Genomic DNA, 27732 nt, shown 5'->3' with positions numbered 1-27732 from the left:
TGTGCCAAATATTCAGGTGTTATTAAGAGAACTCGTTGTTAAATTGTCAACTGTATGATCTTATTGACCGTTTCTTTTCAAGTAATCAGAGCTCTTTCCGTTGATGGTTTGAATTGATCGTTCAGGATTGGTAGCCTTATATATACGGATACCAGTTATAATTCCTATTGTGTTTTATTATGCGGATAGTGGACGTTGCACAACTTCTACCTAAATTATTTGGATTACTTTTAGAAACACTATTCAGTTCCGTGGCCTATAATGTACAGTATGAACGAAGGATCTTTTTTCGATGGATGCATCAGCTACCATGAAATAATTTTTTTTCAATTTAACTAAGTTAATATATGTATATTGAAATAATTAAAATTAATACTTTTAAATTTCTAACCCTTATCCCCAGAAGTAGGTAAATGGATAATACAACGATCATTGCTAATGAGGTACCTAGCGGTGGGTATAAAACGCTAGTGGTAGAAAACCTCCAATCAAAAACTCAAAATGGAGAACAACAAAGGAACGAGGCGGATTGGGATATCGGTCCAAATATTGGTGGGAAACGAGACTCTTACAGTTGGCAGCAGGTTGCGGTGCATATAGTACTATTGCCTATCCAGCTTTACAGCGCACGGGTGCCTCAGTCCATGAAGACTCGGACCAAGAAAGCGTTGTAAGCATAAAAGGGAAGAATAACTTCTTCGCTCGCTTCTTCTCAATTTAGAGAAGAGCAGCTACGACGTAGCTTTAGTCGAATAACCATGGATTGCATCGGGTAACGTGGTCGCTCGGCTGAAGTCACAAAACTACAAAAAAAGTAAAATCAGCGATGTTGGTTAACCTTCCTATACTCCCGTGTTGGTCTGTGAGACCGACGAAACACATTTTCGTTAATATTTTTATGCAGATAAATCCTAAGAAGTTGAGTTCCTTGCTAGCTGCCGGATTTGTGGTTAACTTCGTTTTAGAGCACGCCGCGCGTTCGGGCGAAACACACGTGTTGTAGCATTCATCACCAATTGGTCCGCGAGACCGACGCGAGTATAGGTGTAACTTTTTGTGTAAGTTTTAATATAATTTATTTCGTGCATTTGTATATTTTTACGGACTTTGATTACTTTATAAAGTATATATAGTAAAATATATGTATGTATGTTGCTCTATATTATATTTTGACCAATTTTATCATTCTTTTTTAGGTTTTAATTTATATCAAAATGGACGATGATCAAATCAGATTGCTGCTGGAAGAGTTAAGTTCTAGCTCAACCTATGAAGACAAAAATGACAGTGAGGTGGAGATAACGTGCAGGTACAAGAAGAGACATACGATACCGAGCAAGACGATGACAATGACGAGATATCTGAGGAAGAACATAATTAACGATCCCATGATTTTTACTTAGGAAAAGATGGACAGACAAGGTGGAATAAATCTCCTGCCTCAAACCCAACTAGGCGACGTGCTAGAAACATAGTTACTCAACTTCCAGGCGCTAGAGGAAAAGCTAGAAATTTGAAGGAACCAGGTGAGCTGTGCCGATACAGGCAATATTGAAATTGAAGCTTTTTTACGCCTTTTACTGTTTGCTGGAGCCAGAAGGAACGCTCGTCTAAATGCCAAAGATTTTTTCAGAACTGACGGGTCATCCCCGGAGATATTTCGATTGACTATGGGATTATCCAGGTTCTTTCTATTGATGATTTGTCTCAGATCTGACAGTAAAGATACACGAGAAGAGAGAATAAAACTGGATAAACTGGCACCTATTAGAGAGTTGTTTGATATAGTTGTGGGAAAGTTCAAAAAATATTACAGCGTGTCTCAGTATGTTACAATTGACGAGAAGTTAGAGGCTTTTAGAGGACGTTGTAACTTTCGCCAGTACATTGCATCAAAACCCAACAAATATGGAATCAAAATTTATGCGTTGACAGATGCTAAAATGTTTTATACCCATACCATGGAAGTTTACGTTGGGAAGCAACCAGACGGTCCAAATCAAGTTGATAACTCCGCTTTGGCTTTGGTTTTGCGATTGAGTGAAAATATTCACAATATTGGGCGTAATATCACATGTGATAACTTCTTCACTAGTATTCCATTGATAGATAAGCTTGAGTCTCAACACAAATTGACAGTTATTGGGACGATTCGTAAAAACAAAGGAGAATTGCCTAAACATTTCACAGAAATACGAGAAAGAGCCGAAAAATCTAGTTTATTCGGGCAGCGAGGCAATTGCAGTCTTGTATCCTATGTACCAAAAAAAGGCAAAAATGTCCTTCTCGTATCCAACATTCACGATGATGCCCAGATCAATGAAGATACAGGTAAACCGGAAATTATAATGGACTACAATAGAACCAAAGGTGGAGTTGATAGCGTAGACAAAATGTGTGAGACTTACAACGTCGCACGTGGGACAAATAGATGGCCAATGGTGATATTTTACAGCTTAATGAATGTAGCGGGTATAAATACGTTTATAATATACCTGCCGAATAACCCTAAAAAGAAAATTAGCCGTCGGGTCTTCCTTGAAGCCTTAGCATACGATCTGATCAATCCGCAACTTAGACGACGGGCTTTCATTTCATCCTTGCCGAGAAGCATAAGACTGAGGCTCACCGAAATATGCAAATTAGATGGACCCGAGTATGCAGCAACATCTAACAATAATAAAGTAGGTCGTTTTGGATACTGCTCTTAAAAAAAAAACCGCAAGACACGTTACAACTGTGCTACCTGAAAAAAATACCTTTGTTTGGAGCATGCTGTAACCGTATGCCCTGATTGCTATGGCGAGGCTCAAAACTAAGTCAAACATAGATAAATATGTTCATTGATATGTTTGTTGTTATTAATAAGAAGTTTAATTTGTTTTTTAAAAGAAGTTCAGATTATATTTTATTTATTTTAGTATTTAAGAAAATAATCTCAAATTTTAAGACTGATTTGTGATAAGCTATAAGTCGGTAAAATAATTAATAAAATAACTTTTAGTTATACCGTTTTGTTTCATTACATCCTAAACTTTAAAATAATAGTAATAGTTTATGAGTTTCTTGTTAAAAAAAATATGTTGTAGGGATACAAATTATCGGTCTGTGACACCGTGCGCGAGTATAGGTGTTACAAAAATTGGCGCGAGTATAGGAAGGTTAAGAGAAATCTATTTTTTTCATATTGATTTCAGTATTCCCACACAGGATCTGACGGTTGAAGGGTGCCAATGATGAGTTTCTACTCCTTGCATCCTGATATATATGCATATATATCCAGCAGAAGGAAGAAAGTGTTGGAGGTGGGCACAAATGTTAATGCCTAAAATACGGATTGGGACAGCCCCCAAACAAAGGTAGTCTAGTGGTAGCTAATCGAGGTTAGGAATCTACCTACATAGAATCCACTTCCAGGAACGTTCAAGCCAAAACAGTATATACAAGTAAAGATGCATTGGTAGAAAACTGGAGGGTGCTAAGCTCACCGACATTCTTTGACCATAGATAGATCTAGTACTTCTCCATTAGATCGGAAGCAAAGATCAGGAACGATGTTAGGTGAAATTCCAGGAATACAAATTGGGATCTCTACAGGCAGATACTATTAAGCAAGAGATTGAAACCTTGCGTGTACAACTCGCATGAAGAGCGACTCAAGCACAAAACGAAGGCAATAAGGAGCTAGGGTCTTGCAGACGCAAAGTACGAGAATGCTTCAACTGGGCCAAGCTAGCATAAAGCGAGAACTGTTAGAACGTAATAAAGAAGCGAGAATTCTGGAAAAACTTTTGTAGTGGATTCGAAAAGACCTTCGAGGCGGCGGGACTTAGGAAACTATTATCTAAACGCTCCGTCTCGCCCAGTTTAATTCGCAAAAGTAGCGGAGAGTGAACGGACAACTGCCAGGACTCATTGAAACACCTCGTCAGTCAGTTGGAGAAGAGCTTGGACACTCATATTTAAACCGCAGCACCTCCCAGAAGCTTGCACGAGGCGCAACACGCACATAAAAAGGACAGATCACTGGAGACTGCATATATTTTATATCGAAAGGGCTTTTGAATATAACGAAAACGCTCTTGGAGCGTTAAACAACGTCTCCACAGAATCTATTCTGAACAGTCTCCAGTCAATAGGTGTTAATCCTGTCATACAACGCTGAATCGAAAACCTTTTGACCTCCAGACAGATAAGAGCAGAATGGAACTACACTAAAATGACCAAGGAAGTCTGTAGAGCTACTTCGCAAGGTGGAGTGCTATCTCCGCTTCTATGGACAGTAGTGGTGAACAAACTGCTAAGGAACTTTGATATTGGCATATGCAGGCAACATTGCCATTTTAATAACGGGTAGGTGTCTTTAGGCCATTAACAGTATTATGACCACCACTCTCTATACAGTCCAGAACTGGGCGTCGCAATCGGGCCTGTGGTTGAACCCGTAGAAAATGGATCCGCTTGTGCTGGCTTTTTGGATTAACAGATCAACCTAACCTAACTTGAGTGCGAGAAAGAAATAGTTAGGTTTCCTATTTAAGTTCAAATAGGAAAATGCAATTATTAACAAGTAAGGAAGGGCTAAGTTTGAGTGCAACCGAGCATTTTATACTTTTGGAGGGAAATAAAATAAAAATGTAAAACTAGCCATATAAAGAAAAGTCAGTCGGATGTTCGAAAATCCTGATATTAGTCAAGTTCTCGCTCAAATATATCTATTTTAGTCACAAAGATACATTGTTATAAAAAACACGCTCTCTTATTTACATTGGGATAACTCGCATAGTGGCGCCGATGTATGCGATATAAAGTCGCTCCGAAGTTTGATCACTTTATATTACGTATTTGGGGCTAAGAGAAGTACTGGTTCAATTCAACCCATTTTTGACATACAGATATGCCATTATAAGAGAAGGATTATCCCTTAATTTCAGTTATATATATCATACTATATTGATTGAAATTCAAAAGTCAACTATAGGTCGAAATGTTCGGTACCTAGGGGCTTGAAAAGTTTTGTTTGAACTTGGACAATTTTTGGTCATAAGGTGGCATACTATAAACGAATAACTATTAGTGTAAAATTTTAGCCGGAAATTGAAAGCACCAAATGGATTGCAGAATTGTGTTAAATGGAAAGTAGACGCGGCTGTGGTTCGATTTCGCTCATTTTCACACTCTGACATAGGGATACGAGAAAAATGCCATGTACTTAGCTTAGTCGAGATCGGTTGGTCGGGTCCCGAGATATGGGATTTGATCAGGAAGTGGGCGGTGCCATACCATCTCGGTGGTAAAATTCAATGTCTCCGGAGTATTTAGTTATTGATTTATCGCGCTATTAGTAGGTTTTTACAATACCGTTATATGGAGAGTGAGCGGGGTTATTCTCCGATTTCATCCATTTTCACAACGTCGATAGAAGTTCTTATAAGATTTGTACTCAGCAAATTTGGTTGTTGTAGCTTAAGTGGTTTAGGATTTATGTACATTAAACTTGTCGGAGGGCGGGGCCACGCCCACTTTTCCAAAAAAAAATTTGCCGCCAGATGTTTACAGTTTTATATCTTAATTTAGTGCTTAATTATGCCACTTTATATATTTTCGGTGATTCGGCGATTGGTGGACCGATCCCGCCCATCTACGAATTCGAAATTTTTTTGGACTAAGGAACCTACTTACATACCAAGTTTCATCTCATTTTTTACTAAAGTTACTGCTTTCACGGGCGGACGAACGGACGGACAGACAGGCAGTCAACCGGATTTCAGTTTTAGGTGATACTTACAACCGTTAGATGAAGAAAACTATAACACACTGTGGCAACTAGTTGCAAGAATATAAAAGTGCTATGAATACCATCGATAAACCACCAGATTTGGTCCTAAGAGATTTTTCTTTTACTTCAAACTGAAATTGCTCGTTCGAAGAGATAAAACAAAATTTGCTGAAGGAGCTGATGACCAACGCAAAAAGTGTTTATGAAAAGTGTTTTGAGGACTGATCGTTGACATAAGTGTATTACATCTGGTTACATCTGGATTGAAGGCGACAAAATGTCTTATATTGATGAATAGTTAAATTATTTGCGTTTTATTTACAATCAGTGTACTCTTTTGTCACAATTTTAATATGAAATTCTATGCAACTATAAATCCAATTGTTCGAACATGGCTGAAATCTTCACAACTATTTACACAAATATTAGAAAAATTATTAATTTCGTTTGTTTAATTATACTTAATGAAATAATTGCAATATTCCAGCCGTTACATAACTTTTCATCAGAAATATTTTAAGCCAAACAAAAAAGAGAAATTTTCGACCTTCTGGCTAACTCAGCTCTATTTAAATGTACTGTCACAGTGTGCATTTACTCAGCAAATCGAATATAATTCCAAAACTCTGTTGAGCAGCAAATTCTTATTTCTCTAAAATAAAATAATTACGTATGTATGTATAGTCACACAAAATTATTAACTTTCGCATATTCCACTACAAAGATAATATTCATTTACACTTATAAATAAATTAAATATATTGTAATATATGTAATGTATTGTTTTCGAAAATCTTCCACGCCTTGCAGGTGTATAAATTAGCAAGTAAAGAATGCATTTGCAAATGAAATGCAGACTTATTTAAAATTCAAGGAAAAGTCAGTGCAAATGTCAATTTGTAATTAAATTCTGACTGTTAATGAATTAAGCGAGTGTTGGTAATTTTCATGTAAAAGCATTTAAATTATAAATTTCCTTGAATTTATTATTGACGTTGCATACCTTAAGGCGACCAAACATGTGCACTGGTGCATGCAGTTGATTTTTACTTATTATTGACATGTATACTTCATATTTAATATAAATGCATTTAGCATAACGGTAAACGCTAGGCTGGGAAAAATGAAATGTGTTTTGATCAGGGAATTTGTACAAATCCTCAATAAAGTATGAGCAATTTCTTGACAAATGCAATTGAATATTAGTAAGAGTAAGAAGTTCGAGGAATTTTACCAACCTTAAGAAATTTTAAATTAATTTAAATAAATCGAAAGAAATTCAATAAAATGTTTTTGCATGCATGCAAATGTAAGTGAGTTGGCATTATAATCATCAGAAGCAATTACTTATCAATTTAGTTAATAGAATATGATAAATTTAGAACAGAAAGCACATTGTGATGTCTCATAAAAACTCCCATCTCTATTGAGTCGAATTTGGCAAGCACTTTTAGGCGAATTTTTAACAGAAGACTCATTCGCGATAGACGAGAACAGTTATTAACCACTTTGTGCCAAGTACGAACTATAAAATAGATGCATAAGAACTTCAAATTTTATTTATCGAAACTTCTGGCTAGTCATATCACTCCTATTGACCAAAGTTTCCCGCTTCGTGTCTATAGTTTCCTGCAGGCAGTCTAATTCTTGGCTATCCAAGTATATGTATATAGGTCTAAACTAAGAGCATGGCCATATGTCAAACACATAGCAAGACCTTTTTGCCCGTTCATATAGTTGTTGTTGTTGTAATGGTTATTTAGTCCCCGTTAAGATGATAAAGATGAGATAAGTTGTCAGCGAGGTCATGCAATGGTAAGTAATTTCTACGAAAGCACCTCAGCAGACATAGCTTGGAAAGGATTAACTGGAAGCATGTGGGCCTCAGGTGTTCGATGTGAGACATCAAGAAACATCCGTTGTAGTCCGGAGTGCAGTATTCTGACATGTCTGTAGCTCCGTCATCTTCGTGTCATTACATTCAGGCGACTATCTTGGTGCGGCGTAGGCCAGCCGATTGCCTTGTATGTTGCTAGCGCCGTTTCTTTGTCTTTTCCCCATATGCCGCCGGATAGCGACTTAAGGATTTTGTTGCGGCTCTGTACTTTGGCAATAATCCTGGGCGTGAGAGGAGTGAAGGAGCACAGGCGATCGAATGTCACACCTAAAATCTTGGGATTATTGACAGTATTTTAACGTCATCGACTGCGATATTAAAGTCAAGTCTGAACTCCTTCGTCCAGTTAGTAAATATGGTCGCTGTGGATTTAGTGGCGGAGAGTGTTAGGTTCCTTGTAGCGAGCGTTTGAGCACATGCTATGGATTTCATTCCCTGACGTCATTATCGTGAAATCACGAGCGTATGAGGTGTTAGAAATTGCCTGTGGTGCTTGAGGGAGTTTCGATATGTAGAAGTTAAACAGCTTCGGAGAGAGGACACTACCCCGCAGATCCTCGTCTTTAATTCTTCTTAATTTTGAGTTTTTACCTCGAAATTGTACTAATGATGATCCACTTAGATAGTTCATAATTCACACCATCAGCCCTGAAAGGAGTGTAAATTTTCCTAATATTTTTCTAGGGTGGTGTGATTGACTTTATCAAAGGCTTTTGACAAGTCCAACGCTACGAGGATGCTACGAGGGTCCTGTTGATCTTTGGCTGAGACCATGCACTCTCTGGGCGTTTATGACGCTAAGAGTTGTGGTGGTGCTGGCCACTGTTTTGATGCAATACTGGTGGTTTGCTAGACTCAGTTGGTACGTGAAGGTCGGCAGTAGCAGTAGAGGCCTCAAGTGTCTTCAGTACTGGAGATAGGAGTATTATAGGACGATAGGATTCCTCATTGTTGGCAGGTTTCCCAGATTTCAGTAGTGCGTCCACTCTTCCGATTTTCCTCACGTCGGGTATTTGAAGAGTGGTTAGCGACAGGTTGAGAACTTTGGTGAGAAAGCTTAATTCTTTCGAAGTGCTTGAGCATTAGCATGATTATTCCATCAGGGCCAATGGACTTGGAAGATTTTGCCTTGTTTATGACAAACTGAACCTCCTCATCAGTAAAATTTGCCGGATCAACTTCAAATTGTAGGAGACTATTTTCAAATATATGCATATGTGATATGTAAGCACTGGACCGTGAAGAAATAGTTTTGATAAAGATTACGTGGATTACGCTGGCAGACTCTTGAAGTAAATACACAAATCTACAGCTCCGTCAGGGTAAATGTTCACCGTGATTAACTACTTTATATATACTTGTATGTCGGTCCTCAATAGGAAGAGTAATTTCTATTTTGTGGTTCTTGACAAAATGGTTTACAGATTCGCTGAAAAATTGCGAATTCCGATTGGGGTTGCTTCAGAAAATGGATTGGCACAGATTATCATTCATATTTCCAGATTAGAGAACAAAAACAAGTAATAATCATCGAAAATTGTTTTATTGTTTTCAAAATCATCTTTATCAAGATCTATATACTTTTGCATGCGTGCGGTTCAATTCTCAAAGCACTTTAGCCACTCTGATTGGGGTATCTCTAAAACATGCGTTTTTAAAGAATCAACCGTTTCTTCAAGCGTCGACCTCTGAGTTTTTTTTCGGGAATAAAAAAACCATTTGGTGCCAAGTAAGGACTCTATGGTAGATGACTCATCAATTCGATGTTTTGAGTGTTCAAAAAAGCAGTTATTTTAGTCGATGGGAGCTTGCATTGTCCTGGTGAAGAGTTATCCGTCTTCGGTGGTTGGTTTTCTTGATTTCTTGAAAGAAAACAAATACTTATGTACCACTCCGAACGTAGTTCAGATTCGTAGTCAAATAGCTTTTGATAGATTCGGCTCATTTTGCAAACCCATGCAATAGACTTTTGTTTACTATTGGGCTAATACGAAAGTTCATGATTCATCAAGAGTAGATAAATATATAAGGATTGCACCGCAACCAGATATATAGTGCCTTCTGATAAGTCACAATAACTCATATAGCCCGAGCATACTGATACGGGTGGCTGATGAAAGCCGCTACCAAAAAAAATATAAAATAACTTTTTTTCTATGAATCTGGCTAATTTTTTTTTATTTTTCAGATTGACTTTTACATTTAACAAAAATGGATAACTGGGACACTGAAACACGAATTTGGATTGTCCGCCGCTATCACGCACTGGAGTCCGTAGTTTCGGTTCAAAGAGAGTATAGGCGCATGTTTCGCAGCAATCCTCCGAGCAGATGGACTATAATGAGACTTGTAAACAACTTTGAAGAGCATGGGACAGTCAACAGAAGACCTTACCATCGAAACCCTTTAGTTCAAACGGAGGAAACAATCGCTGCTGTAGCTGCTGCCATACAAAACAATCCACGTGTTTCGACAAGAAGCTTATCTGCTCAAATGGGTGTAATCAGACAGTCATTACAGTCAATCATACACAAAGATTTTTACTTATTCCCATATAAAATTAAATGGCCAACACACTGACGCTGCAGACTTGCCGATTCGCTTGGAATTTTTCCAGAAGATGCTTCAAATGGTGGAAGAGGATGGAAACATATTGAACTGTCTTTTCATGTCTGACGAGGCCCATTTTGATTTAAACGGCAACCTAAACAAACAAAATTGGCAAATATGGAGTGCTTCCAACCCACAGATACTCCATGAGACGGAATTGCATCCACTTCGCATCACAGTGTGGTGAGCAGTTTCATCACGCAGCATTGTCGGGCCCTACTTCTTCGAAGAAAACGGTCACACCGTTACGGTTACTGGAGACCGTTACTTGAGCATGTTGAGAGAGTTTTTCTATCCAGAATTACGCCGAATGAGAATTTCTTTCAACTCTGTGTGGTTTCAGCAAGATGGTGCAGCTCCTCACATAGCCCAACCTGTTATGACAGAATTGCGACGAAAATTTCCCAATAAGCTGATATCCAGAAACTCCACATTCCGTTGGCCACCCAGGTCGCCTGACCTTACTGCACCTGACTTTTTCTTGAGGGGTTATTGTAAACAGGAAGTCTACAAAGCAAAACCAACAAATTTGTATGAACTAAGGCAATCCATGCGAGAAACAATTGAGGCTATTCCAGTCTCAACTCTCCAAGCAGTAATGAACAACTTTTTGGTAAGATGCCGCACATGCATCAACGAGCAGGGGGGGCATTTAAATTCCATTATTTTTAAAACTAATTAAGCTATTTTTAATAAAATTGAATGAGCTTTAACATGAATAAAAGAAAAATGTATTCCATAGACTGAAAAAAAAAAATTATTTGAGTTTCTTAATGTAGCAAAATTCATCAGCCACCCTTATAATGGCCAGTGTAAAAGATTGGCTTGGCCCATAAGAGCTTGGTATGGCACACGCATTGGAGTTGTTGCCAATACACCTCCCTGCTCGCACCTTCATCCTTGCGGATGGTAAGGGGACCAACCCCAATGAAAAGTTCGGGTCCTTCCATGTTGGTAGATGCTTCGGAGCTCAACAGCCAATTCAGTCCCGGCTATACCTTTGTGACTGGTCACCCAGACAAGGTGCACTTACGTTCTGATAGACTGTTCAGCCGTTTTATACACCGTCCTGCATCGGTAGCGATTTGATTTCGTACGCAGAGCGCTTTCAGAGCCGCTTGATTGCCGCTTAGTATAACACTAAGTTCATTGCGATAGTTGCGTTAGGGGTTTATCTCCATGCACCGACTTACATATAGCAAAGACCTCTGCTTAGAATATGATCGGAAAACTTTCCATAGGTATGGAGAGTTTGGTATGTGGTCCTGCGAATCCTGCTCCAATTCTCTCCGACGATTTGGGGCCGTCGGTGTAGCACTTGATCGTACTATCCTTAAGCAGTAGCTCGTGATTGGAAGGGTAACCTTGAACTTCTTAATGAACTTTACACTTTTGGTAATGTTGTCCCTTGGGAGAAGAGCCAGTGGTACTTCGTCACTTAAGTCCTTCATGAGCCGGAAAAAGATTACCTTACCTCTGCCGAACCCTTCTGCTGTCATTTGAAGTAGTGTGTATTTCGCTACATGACCAATGGCAATGTGAAGCAGTGTGAGATCCAGCATGACTTCAAGTGCCGCCGTCGGACATGTGCGCATGGCACCCGATACGCAGATGCAGGCGAGTCGTGGCAGCTTCGGTAGTTGAAGTCCTGCTGAAATCTGCGATCGAATGTCCAAACCACCGCTCCATATTTGATAATCGGTGTACAACCATCCGACAATCATTATCTTGCAGCCCCAGGACTTACCAGCTAGCCTATTGCACACCATAAGTCAAATGATCATGCAATATTGAGTGTACTAGTCACACTAATGCCCGAGTTGCCAGATTGCAACACTAGGATTGCCAATCACGAAATGTCGAAAGCAATGAAATTGATTTAATATGTGGCTAACAACATATATTTTTTTGAGGAAAATTAGAAGTTCAGTCATATGAATTGAATTTGAAGGCATATGCCACTAAGTTTTCATCACTCCGAAAGGTCACTGCATTAATAAATTTATAATTTCCAGTTTGATTGTACATATATATGTAGGTATGTGTACATTTCTAAAGCGCAGTGATGCATAAAATTTTTCACTATAACCTTAAATGATGAAAGTAAAACCCAACCACACCCCTGCAGCTTGCACTACCTTTCAATTTCACAATCTTCCTCTTTACTTTTTCACATTAAATGAGAGCTTTTCGTTTTCGCACACACCCACCACTACAAGTGTTACTTTCATATACCTATATTTGTGTGTGTATGGTCGCGCTCTTGCAAAATTTAAGGTCATTTACAGTTGCTCAGCAAAAATTACCCAGAAGCTGCTGTGGCGCTGCTGAACCCGCTTACTCAGCTCAGCCCAGCTCAACGCCGCAGCAAAAATCAACTTTACTCTACCTTTAATTAGAGTGCCAAGGGGGATGCGGTGGCGGAGTTAAACAGTGCAAATTATATGCCATTTCAGTGGTAAAAAGCAAACATAGCATAATATCAGGCGCAAGGCGTGAGCTCAAGTTTGTGTAAAATCATTTGCGCATGAGCGCATTTGTTGAAATAATACTTATTTTATGTGTGTGTGCGGTGTGCATGTGCAAGTGCAAATGGCAACAAGCAAGTACACCTTAAGGGAATTGAAATATTAAAAATTTAAATGAAATAGTTGGAAATTAAGATTGACTATTTAAAAGTAGCAGCTAGCAGTTAGTAGTTGAGGGCAATTTGAATTTCATCAGCGAGCCAGAGCGAGGTTACAGGGCGGCCATGGGAGATCTGAAAGGTTTATTTAATATTAAAATAAGTTAATACATATTTAATCTTGTATTACTATCATAGTGGCACTGTCTACTCTAAAAGCACAATGCTACTTGGATACGCAGATAACACCGACATCCAAGGCCTTAACAACAGAACCATCGAAGCAGCCTTTTTCAGCGTAAAACAAGAAAAGACGTTAACTTCACTTTAATCACTCAGTTTGTATAGCACCTTTATACTATAGTTGATTGACATCGGTGATTCCTACAAATGAGTAGCTGCTTGGTGAGAAAAAGACGTGTGCAAAATTTCAGAGCGATGTCGCATTAACTAAGGAACTAGTTCACTTAAACTAGATATGTTTATAAAATAACGGGAATTCTGAATTTCGCGTTTTTTTTTAGAGAACATTTGTCAAAATTTTGTATTACGCATACGCTGTATCAATCAGCTATATTCATTGTTTACTTTGCCTGTAACATAGCAGCCGCTAAGGTTAGCGCCAAGGTTAGCGTGTGTTTGTGAGCTTGACGATTTTGTGTCGTTAAAAGTTTTGTGGTTGTTTTCGTGAATTGTGTGCCAGAAACAATCCTGTAACTATGTCTCATATTCACCAGACCTGGCGTATCGTGACTTTTTGCTATTTCCAAAAGAGAATACCTTAGAAAGATGAAAATTGCAAAACGACCTTAAGGGTATCCCAAATGTTGAGTTTGTGAAGTGCTTCGACAAATGAAAGGAGGGTTGGCAACAGTGAATATAAAAATTAAAGAAATAGATTTGGCTTATGGTGAACGAAGGCAAGACAAAATACTCTGAAGCTATGTATATACAAAGATTTCTGCCCTCTTGAGAAAACTACCTCACTGTTGGCAGCTTTAAATTTGTGGAGGGAATAATTTTGGCAATCGCGCAACCAGCATAAATCCACCAATAAGCTAAGCCTAGAGATCAAGCGAAAATCTTGACAAAAGGTAGGCAGATCGGTTAACAATAGAGAGCTCTTTCAATGAACAAAAATTACGCAATATTCCCATCCTACTATAGACCCTAGAAATATGGACAATGACGAAGCAAGTTGAGAAATCACTTGAAGCATTCAAGAGAATTGTCCTCCGCAAGGTAGCTGATGTCTTCAGCGTGAGCGTTGGATATCGAAAAAGATGGAACCAAGCACTGAATGAACTCCATAGCAAATGAAAATAGTTAAACGCAGAATAATCCAAATCTAGAAGCTCAATCGATTCGAGAGGCACGGATAGACAAAGAAAGCAAGTGCCCCTACGCAAACTATTGAAGGACCAAATGGGATCCATCTGCTTAAAAAACGTTCATCATAACTAAACCTGTGTTTATTGGTAATGATCGATGAACTCGTCAAAATTATGGATTTTGACAAGATTTTGTTTCCCCAAAAAAGACGATCCATCAGTTGAGTCCAATTTTTCATGATTCGTTCGAGCATTTCGCCCGGTAACTGGCGAATGATATTACACAGAGTCAAACAGTCACTAGGATTTCAACGTGTCTCATCTTCCTTATCATTTGCATACACATAACCCTATACCTTACCCGATTATTTATAGATAATACAAACTACCATTAAGTGAACAAACACACCAACTCTTCGTCGATTTCAAAGCTGCTTTCGACAGCATGAAAAGGAGCTGCCTTTATGCCGCGATGTCTGAATTTGGTATCCCCGCAAAATTAATACGGCTGTCTAAACTGACGTTGAGCAACACCAAAAGCTCCGTCAGGATCGGGAAAGACCTCTCCGAGCCGTTCGATACCAAATGAGGTTTCAGACAAAGCGACTTCCTATCGTGCGACTTCTTCAACCTGCTTCTGGAGAAAATAGTTCGAGCTGCAGAACTAAATAGAGAAGGTACCATCTTCTATAAGAGTGTACAAACAGAAGCAGAGAAAATGGGCCTGGCAGTGAACGAGGGCAAAACGAAATATCTCCTGTCATCAAACTAACAGTCGTCGCTCTCTCGTCACTGTTGACAGTCATAACTTTGAAGTCGTAGATAATTTCGTCAATTTAGGAACCAGTATTAACACCACCAACGACGTCAGCCTGGAAATCCAACGCAGGAGAACTCTTGCCAACAGGTGCTACTTCGGACTGAGTAGGCAATTGAGAAGCAAAGTCCTCTCTCGACAAACAAAAACCAAACTCTATAAGTCACTCATAATTCGCGTCCTGCTATATGGTGCAGAGGCTTGGACGATGACAGCAACCGATAAGTCGACGTTACGAGTGTTCGAGAGAAAGATTCTGCGAAAGATTTATGGTCCTTTGCGCGTTGGCCACGGCGAATATCTCATTCGATGGAACGATGAACTGTACGAGATATACGACGACATTGACAAAGTTCAGCGAATTAAAAGACAGCGGCTACGCTGGCTAGGTCATATTGCCCTGATGGACGAAAACACTCCATCTCTGAAGGTATTCAGGGGAAGAGAAAGACCTCCACTCCGTTGGAAGGACCAAGTGGAGAAGGACCTGGCTTCGCTTGGAATATCCAATTGGCGCCACGTAGCGAAAAAAAGAAACGACTGGCGCGCTGTTGTTAACTCGGCTATAATCGCGTAAGCGGTGTCTACGCCAATTAAGAAGAAGAAGATTAACATCATTCCCATCAAATTCGCTGGCTTGTCAAAGGGCTAATTACCAAGTTGATTCTACCACGCCCTTCTCCATGCAGCTTCGGCAAAGAGCGCCAAACAGAATATTTAGTCGCATCGCATGTGAATCAATTCGACAGTGTCCAGTCAGAACCTATAACTGCGGCGAGATTGACTGATTGAGCTAATAGTTCTTAGGACCGCTTCCAATATAATATACTCTCACTTCTTGCAATCATAGGATTGAGCAGTTTGTGTGCCCAAATATCTTTAATGACGCTGTTGTTTCTAGCTCCATGATAAAGTTTTAATTTAGAAATGTATCATAAACCTTAATATATTAGACATTTCTGCACTTCTAATCCAAAGCTGCAAGTTTATGGTGTATTCTAAAAATATTCCGTCAAAAATAAAAAGATAACATTTCTTATTCATTTTAAGAAACTCCACCTACTTTCTTAATTAATTGCGCACTTCAAAGTTGCAATGCTGCCACACTCAACATGCAGCATGCAACGCAAAGAAACCGTAAATTTTTAAGATGTATAAAAATACATATAAAATTCTTCTGCAACATGCAACATAGCACACAACAAGAGTCGCATCAGTCAGAGATCAAAGCAGCCAATTACTCAGGCTGCAGGAAATAAAACAAGAAAACGCTCGTATTTAGAGAGTAACGTGTGCCAAATGTGCCACGAAGACCAAGATTGCAGCGAACGAAGGAAACACAGTATTTAGCGTCTCAACCCAGCCAAATGGAATTCAACTCGATGGCTTTGCCGGCGTCGTGAGAACTGAAAATTCGTTAAACTAGAAGCGCACAAGTGATGGCATTATGATAGAGCAGCGACAGGTGGCAAAAGGGTGGAAACTGTATTTAAGTTTTTCCTTCGAATCATTTAATAAATCGTCAAAAGAGGCGGTAACGCAGCAAGGCGATAGCCAGGTGGCTGGCTGCGCGCAAGAGACGTAAGCTTGAATGGACGGCATATAGAAATATTTTTATGAAATTAAATATATTTTATTGGGAAATAGTTGAGGGGAGTGTTGTTGCATTGGTTGCATGTTGCATCATAAACACATTCGTCGCCTCTTTGATTTCGCGGTCGTTGTGGCAATTACTTTGATGTATGGCGTTTGTTTGGTGTTTGTGGCATGCCACTATTTCAAAGCGTTGACTCGAATGCCACAGCACTTTCTGTGTGCAAGAAACTATATTCTCAGACCTGTTTTAATTAATTCTTTAGGAATTTTGGTCTGAAAAAAAAGTATTGAAATATTTCTTTAACTCTATGCTACATATAATTTAGTAAGCTTAAGAAACTGCAATTGTAGGCTTTTTCGAAGACCGGATGGTTACTGGTGATAAAAATTTAGTTGCTTAAGACAACGTCAAACGAAAGCGGTCGTGGTCAAATGAAGGTCACACGAGACAAATGGTGGCCAAGACAGAAATGACGATCAGGAAAGATTTGATATGTGTTTGGTAGGACTCTTCTATCAGCTTCTCTACTACAAGCTTCTAACTTGGACTTGTATTGCCGAAAATTGCAACGTTTGAAAGAAACAATCAGCCCAGACACTGCCCGCTTTTGCCAATAGGAAAGGAATTGTGTTTCATCAGGACAATGCCTGAAGCCATACAGTGAAAGTGACTCTTCATAAACTACGGAAACTTGTTAAGGAGATTCTTATGCATCCATCTCATAATATGGCATGGCCCTAAGTAATTATTACCTGTTTATATCAATGACAAATGATTTTGATAGTGAAAGCTTCGCCTCAAGATATGCTAGTGAAAATTGACTGTTCCAGATTTTGCCAATATAGCAGGGGGTTTTTTACAGGAGTGGCATTATGAGATTACTTTCAAAAAGACAACAAGTTATCGAACAAAATATTGCATATTTGATCGTTTAATATTGTGTCTCATAGAAGAGCTATACCCACTATATGTAGGTTAGGTTAAATTAGATGACTGGTCAAAGATCGCATGTGGAACTCTATGTGTAGTCTTTTGTGAGACCAAAGAAAACAAAATTTCTGTGTTTGAACTATACATTAGCAAAAATCTTCGTATCCAATAAAAATTTGCACAGGCGCTTAATTTCCATTCCCGCCAGTTCGGTGGAATGTCTCTAGGTATGCGCTCCCAAGTACAAGAAGAAAGTGTTGATTTGTTTCAACCTCATTTCATACAGCATCTGAAGATGGCGTCTAGTAAGATTCCAATCTTTGCTGCGTGGAGGCCAAAAACCCAGAGACTAGGGTGAGGTCAGCTTTACTGAGGGCAAAGAGATCACTAGATCTCCTGAGATATCTTGAGTCAAAAGGCTTTTACGACAGCGCATGTACCGATGTTGGCCCAGCGCTTCCGCGCAGTCCAGCTATTTAGTAGTACACCAAAAAAGGATAAGGGAGCACCGACCCGCACCTATTCGACCGATAGCGGTTCTAGGGTGCCTTTTCTTGTTAGCTCATCAGCTTTATAGACTCTGCGATACCGCTGTCTTTGTCTTTGATCAGCTGAGAATGCACTGTTAATGAGTTCGAGGCTAGTATCGCCGCTCTGCTATCTGAATGGATGTCATTTCTCCGAAGGAAGCTGCTCTCCGGAGCAGTAGATCTCTAGCTACCTTAAAGGCTGCAACTTCGGCTTGGATGACACTGCAATAGTCCGGAAGTCTGGAGCTGGAATTGATAGGTATCTCCTGACAATAGATCCCTCCACCAACCTTCCCCCAAGCATTGACCTATTCGTGAAAAAGCTCACTACCCCTCTCCTTCATCATGCTTTTACCCACCCACAACTCCCTCTAAAGTATATGGGTAGAGAAGGAGCCGCCAGGGTTCGTCTTGATAACTTCGTCTTCTATGTATTCCATGTTTTCCGGCATGAAGTCCAAGTTATTCCGAATTTTCGAGTGTTTAGATTCATGTACTTTTATTAATCCAGATTCTTTGAAGTCAAAGTGAGTGAGTATTTTCCAGTGTTGAGACCCGTGTTCTTTTAGGTACCCAGACCCTTTGAGTCTGATGACAACTATCGCATCCATACAACTTCCGGCGATGTTGACGGACAATATGTGTCTAAAATTCTCTACCACATAAAGACTCCATAGAAGATAATGGGCTTGACTAAGGTGTCGTAGAGCCAGAGGACCACTTTCGGTGAGAGATCTCAGCTTGTGCCAATGACTCCTTTACAGCATCGCGTTATATGTAACCCTGAGGATTATTTTCATAGCTGTTTGAGTATTATTGAAGCCATATCTTTAACTGTACCGAAACACAAACTTTTTATAAGCCAACTAAGATGATTTAACATATTTTTTAATTGAATATATTTTATCACGGTAAACATAAGCGAAGTTAGGTACTGCGTTGGCTCACCATTACTTACACCACCGAGGTTAGTATAAAATTTACGAGTTGTCAGTTAACATTAATAATAAAAGAAGCCTCACCTGTAGAGTGCCTGAAATTGCAATCATGCGTATGGTTTGTATTAAAGTTGGCCAAACAAGCCGGTAGGTCTGCCTGCACCCAAAAATTATTATCATTAAATCCTACCGACCAATCGACGCTGCCACGCCCACTTACTTTATCTTTGATTATCTGCATTTATGATCTCAAAACTTTTAATGACCATTTATGATTGTTTATATAATTTTTAATTTTCTTCCTACATCATGGCTTTCTTCTTCGTAAGCGCCTGCAAATACACTCGCTACGACTAGTTTGTATGTGTACACTCACACATACATATATACATGCGAGCCAATGCGATAACGTATGAACGTGCGCGCGCATTCGTGCACGTTTCCTCGTTCAAATCAATTTAAATTGGTAAACGCCTTCGCGCGCGCAAATTAACGCGCCAGTTCACTGTAACGCCAACAACAACTACATATACATAGTTGTGCAACAAAAACAAAACCGGCGAATTTGCGATCGTTGCCGATGATTGCACGCGCCGATCGTGCTGTTGATCGTTCCACTTGACGATGACGGGATGTTGCTGATGGCTTGTGTTGTTGGATGCTGCAGGCAGCCGCAGTTGTTTTTGTGGTGTCTCGATGCTTGTTGGATTGCCTGCTTGCGGTTGGCGCTGTTGTGTGGTGACGCGGCAAGGCAATGCAGGCTTGCAATTATTTTTATGTGCACCAATACATAAATGTGTAAATATGTATGTATGTGTATGTGTTGGCTCATATGAATCATAAATGCTCCTACTGCCAAAAGATGAAAGTAAAAATTATATTTATTTCCTCTGATTTCATACAGTTTTCCCTCAACCGCAGCTGCTTTTGATTAAAGCGCGAAAAACGCTTGATTGCGAAAAAAAAAATATGTTTTGATCGTGCCACAGATATATGTACGTTGCAATTATAAATACTCGTGTTGCATACGTATGAGTGTGTGTGTATGTGCTTTGTAGTTGCAGCGCGCATCTTTATGCTTCGTTGACAGTAATGGTTGTGCGCTTCAATGAGTGAACGCTGAGTTGTGGAATAAGTGCTTTGCCATCAATAATTTTTTTTTTCGGGGCGTTGTGTCTGAAATAGCAGTGCACTCGTAATGCAATAATTTCATTTGATTAAAACAAAAGAACGCCGTTTGTAGCCTTCCAAGCAGGAAGTTGCGATAATATTTGAAAATTCATACTTCCATAAATAACTTTTGAGGTTATATCTCTAAAGTATGGGATGGGTTCCTAATACTCTTGGAAGTATTTTTGTAAAAATAGAACATCTTATTCTTTTCTAAGGATATATACCAAAAAAATTAATTTTTTGCAATGGTGCTACCAGCTTAAATCTTTACCTTGTTATTCTTTGTGAGATCTCCTACTTACTAGAGTTATCTATATATCTTGCCACATCAGCTTTGTTACATAGGTCCTATTTGCTGACTTATCGACTGTTCAAAGTGATGTTACTCTATGCTAAGCTTTACTCATAAAGAGTGTTTTTTTCAACATGTGATTTTCAAAAAGGCATAAAACGAATATAATTTAATTTTATTGCCAAAAATTTTGCTTTTTTATAAATTTCTATTATTTTTCTAGCCTGAACAGGGTATATTAAGTTTGTCACGAAGTTTGTAACACCCAGAAGGAAACATCGGAGACCCTATGAAGCACATATAGTATATAAATGATCAGTATGTCGAGCTGAGTCGATTTAGCCATGTCCTGTCTGTCTGTCTGCCCGTCTGTCTGTCTGTCTGTCTGTCTGTATATATACGAACTAGTCCCTCTGTTTTTAAGATATCGTTTTGAAATTTTGCAAACGTGGTTTTCTCTTCAAGCAGCTGTTTATTTGTCGGAACTGCCGATAACGGACCACTATAACATATAGCTGCCATACAAACTGAACAATCCGAATCAAGTTCTTGTATGGAAAACTTTCACATTTGACTTGTTATCTTCACGAAATTTGACATGGATTATATGCTTAAGTTAATAATATAATTTTCGAAGAAATTGTTCGGATCGGTTTACTATAGCATATAGCTTCCATACAAACTGAACACATAGTTACTAAAATAAATGCACCTGTGAAGGGTATATTAGCTTCGGTGCAGCCGATAGTTTAGAACAAGTGACCGCCGCGGCTGGTTCGAGTAAAATCCAGTCGAGAATCCCAGACTATATTTTGCAGTATTTTGGGCTCTATAGTCATTAATGATGGCTCTGTAGCTTTTCTCACTTAGTTTATTATTATAGTTGCCTTAATTTTTCAAGAAATATTATGCAATGATTCCTCCTGCCTATGGAGCACACCAGAAAGAGATTTTTTGAGGATGTAAAAATGTCTCAACAATGGTTTATAGATTATAATCGCTCCAATTGCGACAATTTCACTTATTAATGTACCCACTCAGCCAAAAGGAATGTTCATCATTGAACAAAATTTTCTTGTGAAAATTGGGATTGGTGGCCATCTTATTGTGGACCCATTCCCCAAACTTCCGACTCGCTGATGGCCATTCGACATCAACTATTGCATGTGTTATAGTTTTTACGCCCGCAAACCAAGATGCGTCCGCCAAATCCTTCATAAAGTGGATGGGCACAGCTACAATTGTTGCCGGCGGATGAACATAATCTGTTCTACTTCGATACTTAGCTCCATAACAGCAATAGCGTATTCGATGTGCAATAAGGGCGTCTTAGAGGAGGCGCTTTATTAAGTTGTTGGTAAACGTGGTGCGAAACTGATCCATAATTGTTGAAATTACTGACTATGATAGCCGGTTATGTAGACAGTTCTTACTGAGCATTGTTAAACAGATGTATATGCGGTAAGGATGATATTCTATTCGGGCTCTAACTGACCAAAGGGTATGTGTATAGGAATAGTAGATGAAAACATCCAGAATTTTTTTCCTCCATTCTACAGTTTTTTCAAGACTCGAGGTTAAAGCATTTCGACAGTCAAATCTTCGGCTAACTTGGCGAAATCGCTAGCATTGATATCATCTGCTTAACAAATTTGTAGCAGACTTAAAACGCTTTGCCGGGAGAAAGTATTTTCAATCAATTTTATTATTAGTAAGGTAACAAAATGAACCGACCTTTCAACCTGACCTTAAGTTAAAACAAAAAACGCATAGTTTGTATCCCATAGGATAGTAATCCAACAGTAGTAGATGCTAGTCTTGTAATAACGGTGGTTAAAGTCCTTCTAGTTGATTATGTAAGGTGCGATTATTTTTCATAGAATTTTTAAACTCACTTAGTACCCAAAGATGGTTTTGGGCAAGTTCGACGGATTTTTAATCAAAAGCAAGAAAAAATTACCCCACAGAGGCGATGTTTAAAATCAAAAAAATATTATCCAGTCCGAAAAAATGTGGTTATAATTAGGTTTTAATACGAATGGGTTTGACTGAAGCTATGTTTTGAATCTTTGAGACACAAAATCGTAAATTTTCGACTACATAGTGGCATCTTTAATCCAAGTTCTTAAAAGGAAAGTATAACTCTACTAGAATTATGTTATTAACGTTGAAGAGGTAACAACCCTTGACGGATTATAAATTCGATCCGTTCCGGTTACATAGATTCTACTGTTTTTAAGAGCTAATCTTCAACCCCTTTTAATGAACATTTTCAAAACTTGATAAAGAAGATGGAGTACAATATTAGTACAACTTCTGCTTCGGAAAATTTTTTGTTTTCCTTATTTTGGTTCCTAAGCCTTTCAGAGTGGCTGTTTTTATGCTTTAGTATATTTGACAACTTACCCAAGAATTCCTGTGGCCGATCTTCAGAAGGTTGTCTAAAGAAAACTCGATTCGGCGCCGTTCGCAGCAACTCAGACTGACGTATGGGATGACGAGATCTTAAATCGTACAAAATACAGCTTGTGCAAGAACTGAAGCCGCTCGACCTTTCCCAGCGACATCGCTTCGCTCTATGGGCTCTTGAAAACGTCCAAGAAGATCCGGCGTTTTCGATCCAAATTTTGTACTGCGGTGAGGCCTATTTCTAGCTAATTGGTAAGGAAATAAGCAAAATTGGCGTATTTGAGACGAAGGGAAACCTGAAGAGATTTAAGAGCTGTCATTTTATGTAGAAAAAGCAACGATTTGATGTGATTTGTAGATCGGTGGAATTATCAAGCAATGGATTTATTGTAAGAACACTTCGGTGAGCAGATAATTTAACGTTTTGGGCCGGTCGATTGACCACCAATATCGCATAATATCACACCATTAGGCTCTTTTCTGTGGTGTTAGGTAAAGTGTGAAGTCTATGTGGATAATCCCGCTTCGATTCAGGCCTTACAGCAAAACAATATGCTTGTCATTCGCCAGTTACCAGTCGAAATGCTAGAATGAGTCATCGAAAATTGAAAACAGCGAAGGGATCATCTAAGAAATGGCCGCGGCCAACATTTGAAAGAGATAGTCCTTAAAAGAACTTAATGTCAAAAAGGATGTTCTTTCGAATGATAATAAATATTCCCCATTACATTTAAAGTTTCTGTGTTGTTTCTTTAAAATAGTAGAGAACTTCCAACTGGATCACCGTTAATAAGATTGTTGTATTAAGTCCTTAATAGCCTTGACAGACGGCAGCGTTAATCCGGATTAACTGCGCACTTAATCAGATCCAAATTTGTAGGTGACAGACGGCAGCTATGCGAGTTTGAAACTCTCATAAACAGCTCATTGTCCTTTTTATAATATTTTCAATAAAAATTGATAGAAGATAAACATTACGGTCGTTAGCCGACCAATTTTTACCAAACCATTTTTTTTTTACAAAAGCATATCAACACATTATTTTTAAAACTGCATCATAACATAGAAGTTTTATTGATATTATATTGAGAATTTGATAAACAGCTGTCAGGGTTGCTTGTATTTCATTCACAATAGATGAAAATTGGCCATTTTTAACAATGTTGCCAACGAAAATCTCACAAACTCCCTAAAATTTTGAGAGTTATTTTTGGATTCAGCAACGGAGTTAGCTGTGGTAACTCCTGAATTAATCCCGAAAAATGCACTTAATCTGGTTTAACGCTGCCGTCTGTCAATGCTATAAGGGAACTTTCTAAAAGTCTTGAAATATACACGAATAGTAAATTATTCTGTATTTTTTATACACACATCTTCTGCCCTAACTACCGCACTATTATTTCCCAGGCTACTACAGCAACTGAGTAAAAACTTTTCTTCCCACTTGATCATTTTAATGACTGAGTGCACTCACATGATTGCAGGCCATTCACTAGCGTCCGTCCATACGCTAACAGGTGTACACCTACATACGCAACAAAGCAGTGCCACGCAGCGCCAAGTTGCCAAGTTGGTCGCGCATGCGCAACAATTCAGTTACGAGTACCTGCCACAACGAGTAACCAATTAGAGAACTTGTTGTATGCGCAACAAATTAATGGGATTAACGAAAGACGTGAGTGGAAATATAAATGCGAAAAAACGTCAGAAAACAGCACAGGAACAGCAACAAGACATTGTGGGAAGGAGATCAGTGGCAAAGGCATACAGACACACACAGCCGTACACACATATTTGAAAACCAAATTTATGGCTATTTTGCGTGCAATGCTGTTAAATTATTGATTACATCAACTTTAGTTTTATTTAGTCGTTTAGTTATCAAAACAACAACACCAACAAATATACACATACACACCCACACACACATAGAAAATTCAATTGAACCCGTCGCCTTTGCTTTTGCGCAAATTACTAATTGAAGGGGAGTTGAGAATATGGCAACAGTTATAATTATTATAGTGAGTTGCTGCAAACTTTACGCGAAAATTGAAAGTCAATAATTTGCAATACAAACAACAAATAATAAACAACAGCAAAATGCTGAGGCTAAATGCAAGAAAGCAACGCTGTAGTTACAGCAATTTATACCATATATATATATATATATGTGTGTGTGTGTGTATGTACGTATGGGTGCGTGATTGTGCGAAAGCACCAAAGTTGCATTTCAAAGTGAATTTACAACCTTTCAATGTGCCACTTATGCGCCTGATGCAGACTAGAAGTGTCTTGCAACATAGGCAAAGCAGCAGCAAATTACGCGGAAGAGGCATGTGGCATGGCGAGAGCGACAGATACACTTTGGTCGAATCGAGTAGAACCCCGCCGCGGGTAAATAAGCAGATATATATTTACATAGAAGTGAAGAGTATTTTATAGCTGTTGCAACGCTCAATAGTAACCCTGCAGAGAGTTCTATCCCCCATTTTACTTTCAAATATTCTTGAGTACAAAAAACCGTGTGTGCGAAATTTCAGACCGAAATCTCACAAACTGTGGAACTATTTTGCGTATATACGGACTGATGGACAGGCAGAAGGATCTGGTGACTAATTCGTTCAACTTGTCGAGATGATCATTTAAAGGATGACGAAAGTAAAGATTTTTTTTAAAAGCCCATCTTGAGATCTAGCATTCATTATTGTCTATTATTCGACGGAATAGGCCACGTCCAGTACGTAGTTACGAAAATTTAGCCGCCTTTGCTGGCAGTGTACGCAAAGGTCGTGAAGAGTCGATTCGGCGCCGTTCGGAGTAACTCCGACTGACTCATGGAACGACTTGGCGTATTTTACGTCGAAATCTCAAATTGAAAGCTACAAAATACAGCTTTTGCAAGAACTAAAACCGCTCGACCTTCCGCAGAGACGATTCGTCGTTTTTGAGTCAAATTTTGTTCAGCGATGAATCAGAAATGGGCTCAATGGGTATGTAAACAAGCGAAGTTGCTAAATTAGGGAAGAAGAGCAACCTAAATATGCTCAAAAGATGCCATTTCATCTAGAAAAAGCAACGATTTGGTTCTGGTGAGTGCGGCGGTGGAGCCATCGGTCCATATTTCTTCAAACCTGATGCCGGTGAGAACGCAACCGTCAATGGAAACCCTTACCGCGCCATGATAACCGACTATTTGGTGCCTGAAATTGAATTTCGTGATCTCGGCGACATTTGGTCAACAAGACGGTGCCATTTTCCAAACATCGCTTCAATTGATGGATTTATTAGGAGAACACTTCGGTGCGCAGATAATTTTACGTTTTGGGCCGGTCAATTGGCCACCAAGAACGAATGATAACACACCGTTACACTTTTTCCTGTGGGGATATGTAAAGTGTAAAGTCTATGCGGACAATCCCGCTTCGATTCACACCTTAGAGCAAAACATGACGTGTGTCATTCGCCAGTGACCAGTCTAACGAGTCAGCGAAAATTGGACTCAACGGATGGATCATTTGAGACGTAGCCACCGTCAATTTTGAAAAGAGATAATCTTCAAAAATTTTAATGCCAAAATATTAAGGAAGTAGGGAACCTTGAAATGGAACACCCTTTATATGTTGCCTTCTGGGTGTTATAAATTTAATGCAAACCTAGTAGTATACCCTGTTCAGGCTATAAAACACATAAGGAAATTTAATTAAATCAGACAGCAACTTAGTAAGAAATAATTCTTAACACAAATTGTTGCACGAAGTTAGGTTAGGTTAGATTAACAGACACCGGCAGGCAACACGAAAGATCTCATTTGGTCAGTTAAGCACGCCAGTTCTTCTTCTAATTTTGAAGCAAACCTCGCTTTGACTCGGTAACAGATTTGTTGAAACCGCTACTATCAATTCAGCCAGTTCGCCGGGTCCGCAGCTCGCTATGCCTTCCATCTCACCTTCTTGCAAACGATTTCGACAATTAGCGTCCAGCTTGATTTTTTGCTTCACCGCATAAATACCTATGGGACAGTGATCAGTTAAAAATACCTTAATTTTTGGCTATATGAACTTTTCTAAAGGTGATCTTTTACCTTCCAACTTGGGACAGATTTTTTTCCCAGCAGCATGTCTTGTTTGCTAACCAACGCTTGCTATGCACGCGAGTGGTCCATTGATTCAGTGCCAGCACTTGAGAACACCAATTCGTTTACAGCTTGAGATCATTTGGAGAAGTGTGTTCTTTTTTGTAAGCTCATTGCTAGTTCCTAGCGATTCCGCTAATACTAAACGCCGAAACAAGACTAAAACCGAAGTATCTTAATACTATGGCTAATAGGGTCCTACACTCCTTGACTTGCTTTGAGTGCACTTTCGGCTTACGAAGTTAGATGTATATTCCCATATTTTATATCCATATCTCTGTCTTTATCTCATTTAAATTTCCATTTTCAGTCTCAATCTCAGTCTCAATCCCAATCTCAACCTTAATCTTAATCTTAACCTTAATCTTAATCTTAACCTTAATCTCACTCTCAATGTAAGTCTCAATCTCAATCTCAACTTCAATCCCAATCTCAATCTTAATCTCAGTCTAAATCTCAATCCCAATCCCAATTTCAATACCAATATCAATCTGAATTTCAATCTCTACATCAATCCCAGTCTTAATCTCACTCTCAACCTTATTCTCAGTTTAAATCTCAATCTCATTCCCAATCTAAGTACCAATCTCAATCTCAGTCTCAGTCTCAACCTCAGTCCTAGCCGCAATATCAGTCTTAGTCTCAGTTTCAATCTCAGACTCAGTCTCTGA

At 39.0% G+C, this 27732-nt stretch overlaps 1 protein-coding gene across 1 annotated transcript; it reads left to right on the top strand.

The window, feature by feature from the left end:
- The first annotated feature begins 413 nt into the window (after positions 1 to 413).
- On the top strand, positions 414 to 27732 carry LOC120768843 (circumsporozoite protein-like). Its single transcript, XM_040095595.1, has 3 exons — positions 414 to 584; positions 1197 to 1309; positions 27372 to 27732. The coding sequence occupies exons 1-3, from the start codon at positions 414 to 416 to the stop codon at positions 27730 to 27732; spliced, it is 645 nt and encodes a 214-aa protein (XP_039951529.1).

This window comes from Bactrocera tryoni, chromosome 2, assembly GCF_016617805.1.
Source record: "Bactrocera tryoni isolate S06 chromosome 2, CSIRO_BtryS06_freeze2, whole genome shotgun sequence".
In the NCBI taxonomy this organism is placed as follows: domain Eukaryota; kingdom Metazoa; phylum Arthropoda; class Insecta; order Diptera; family Tephritidae; genus Bactrocera; species Bactrocera tryoni.
The sequence above is the reverse complement of the archived record's forward strand: the minus strand, read 5'-3'. Positions and strand labels throughout refer to the sequence as shown.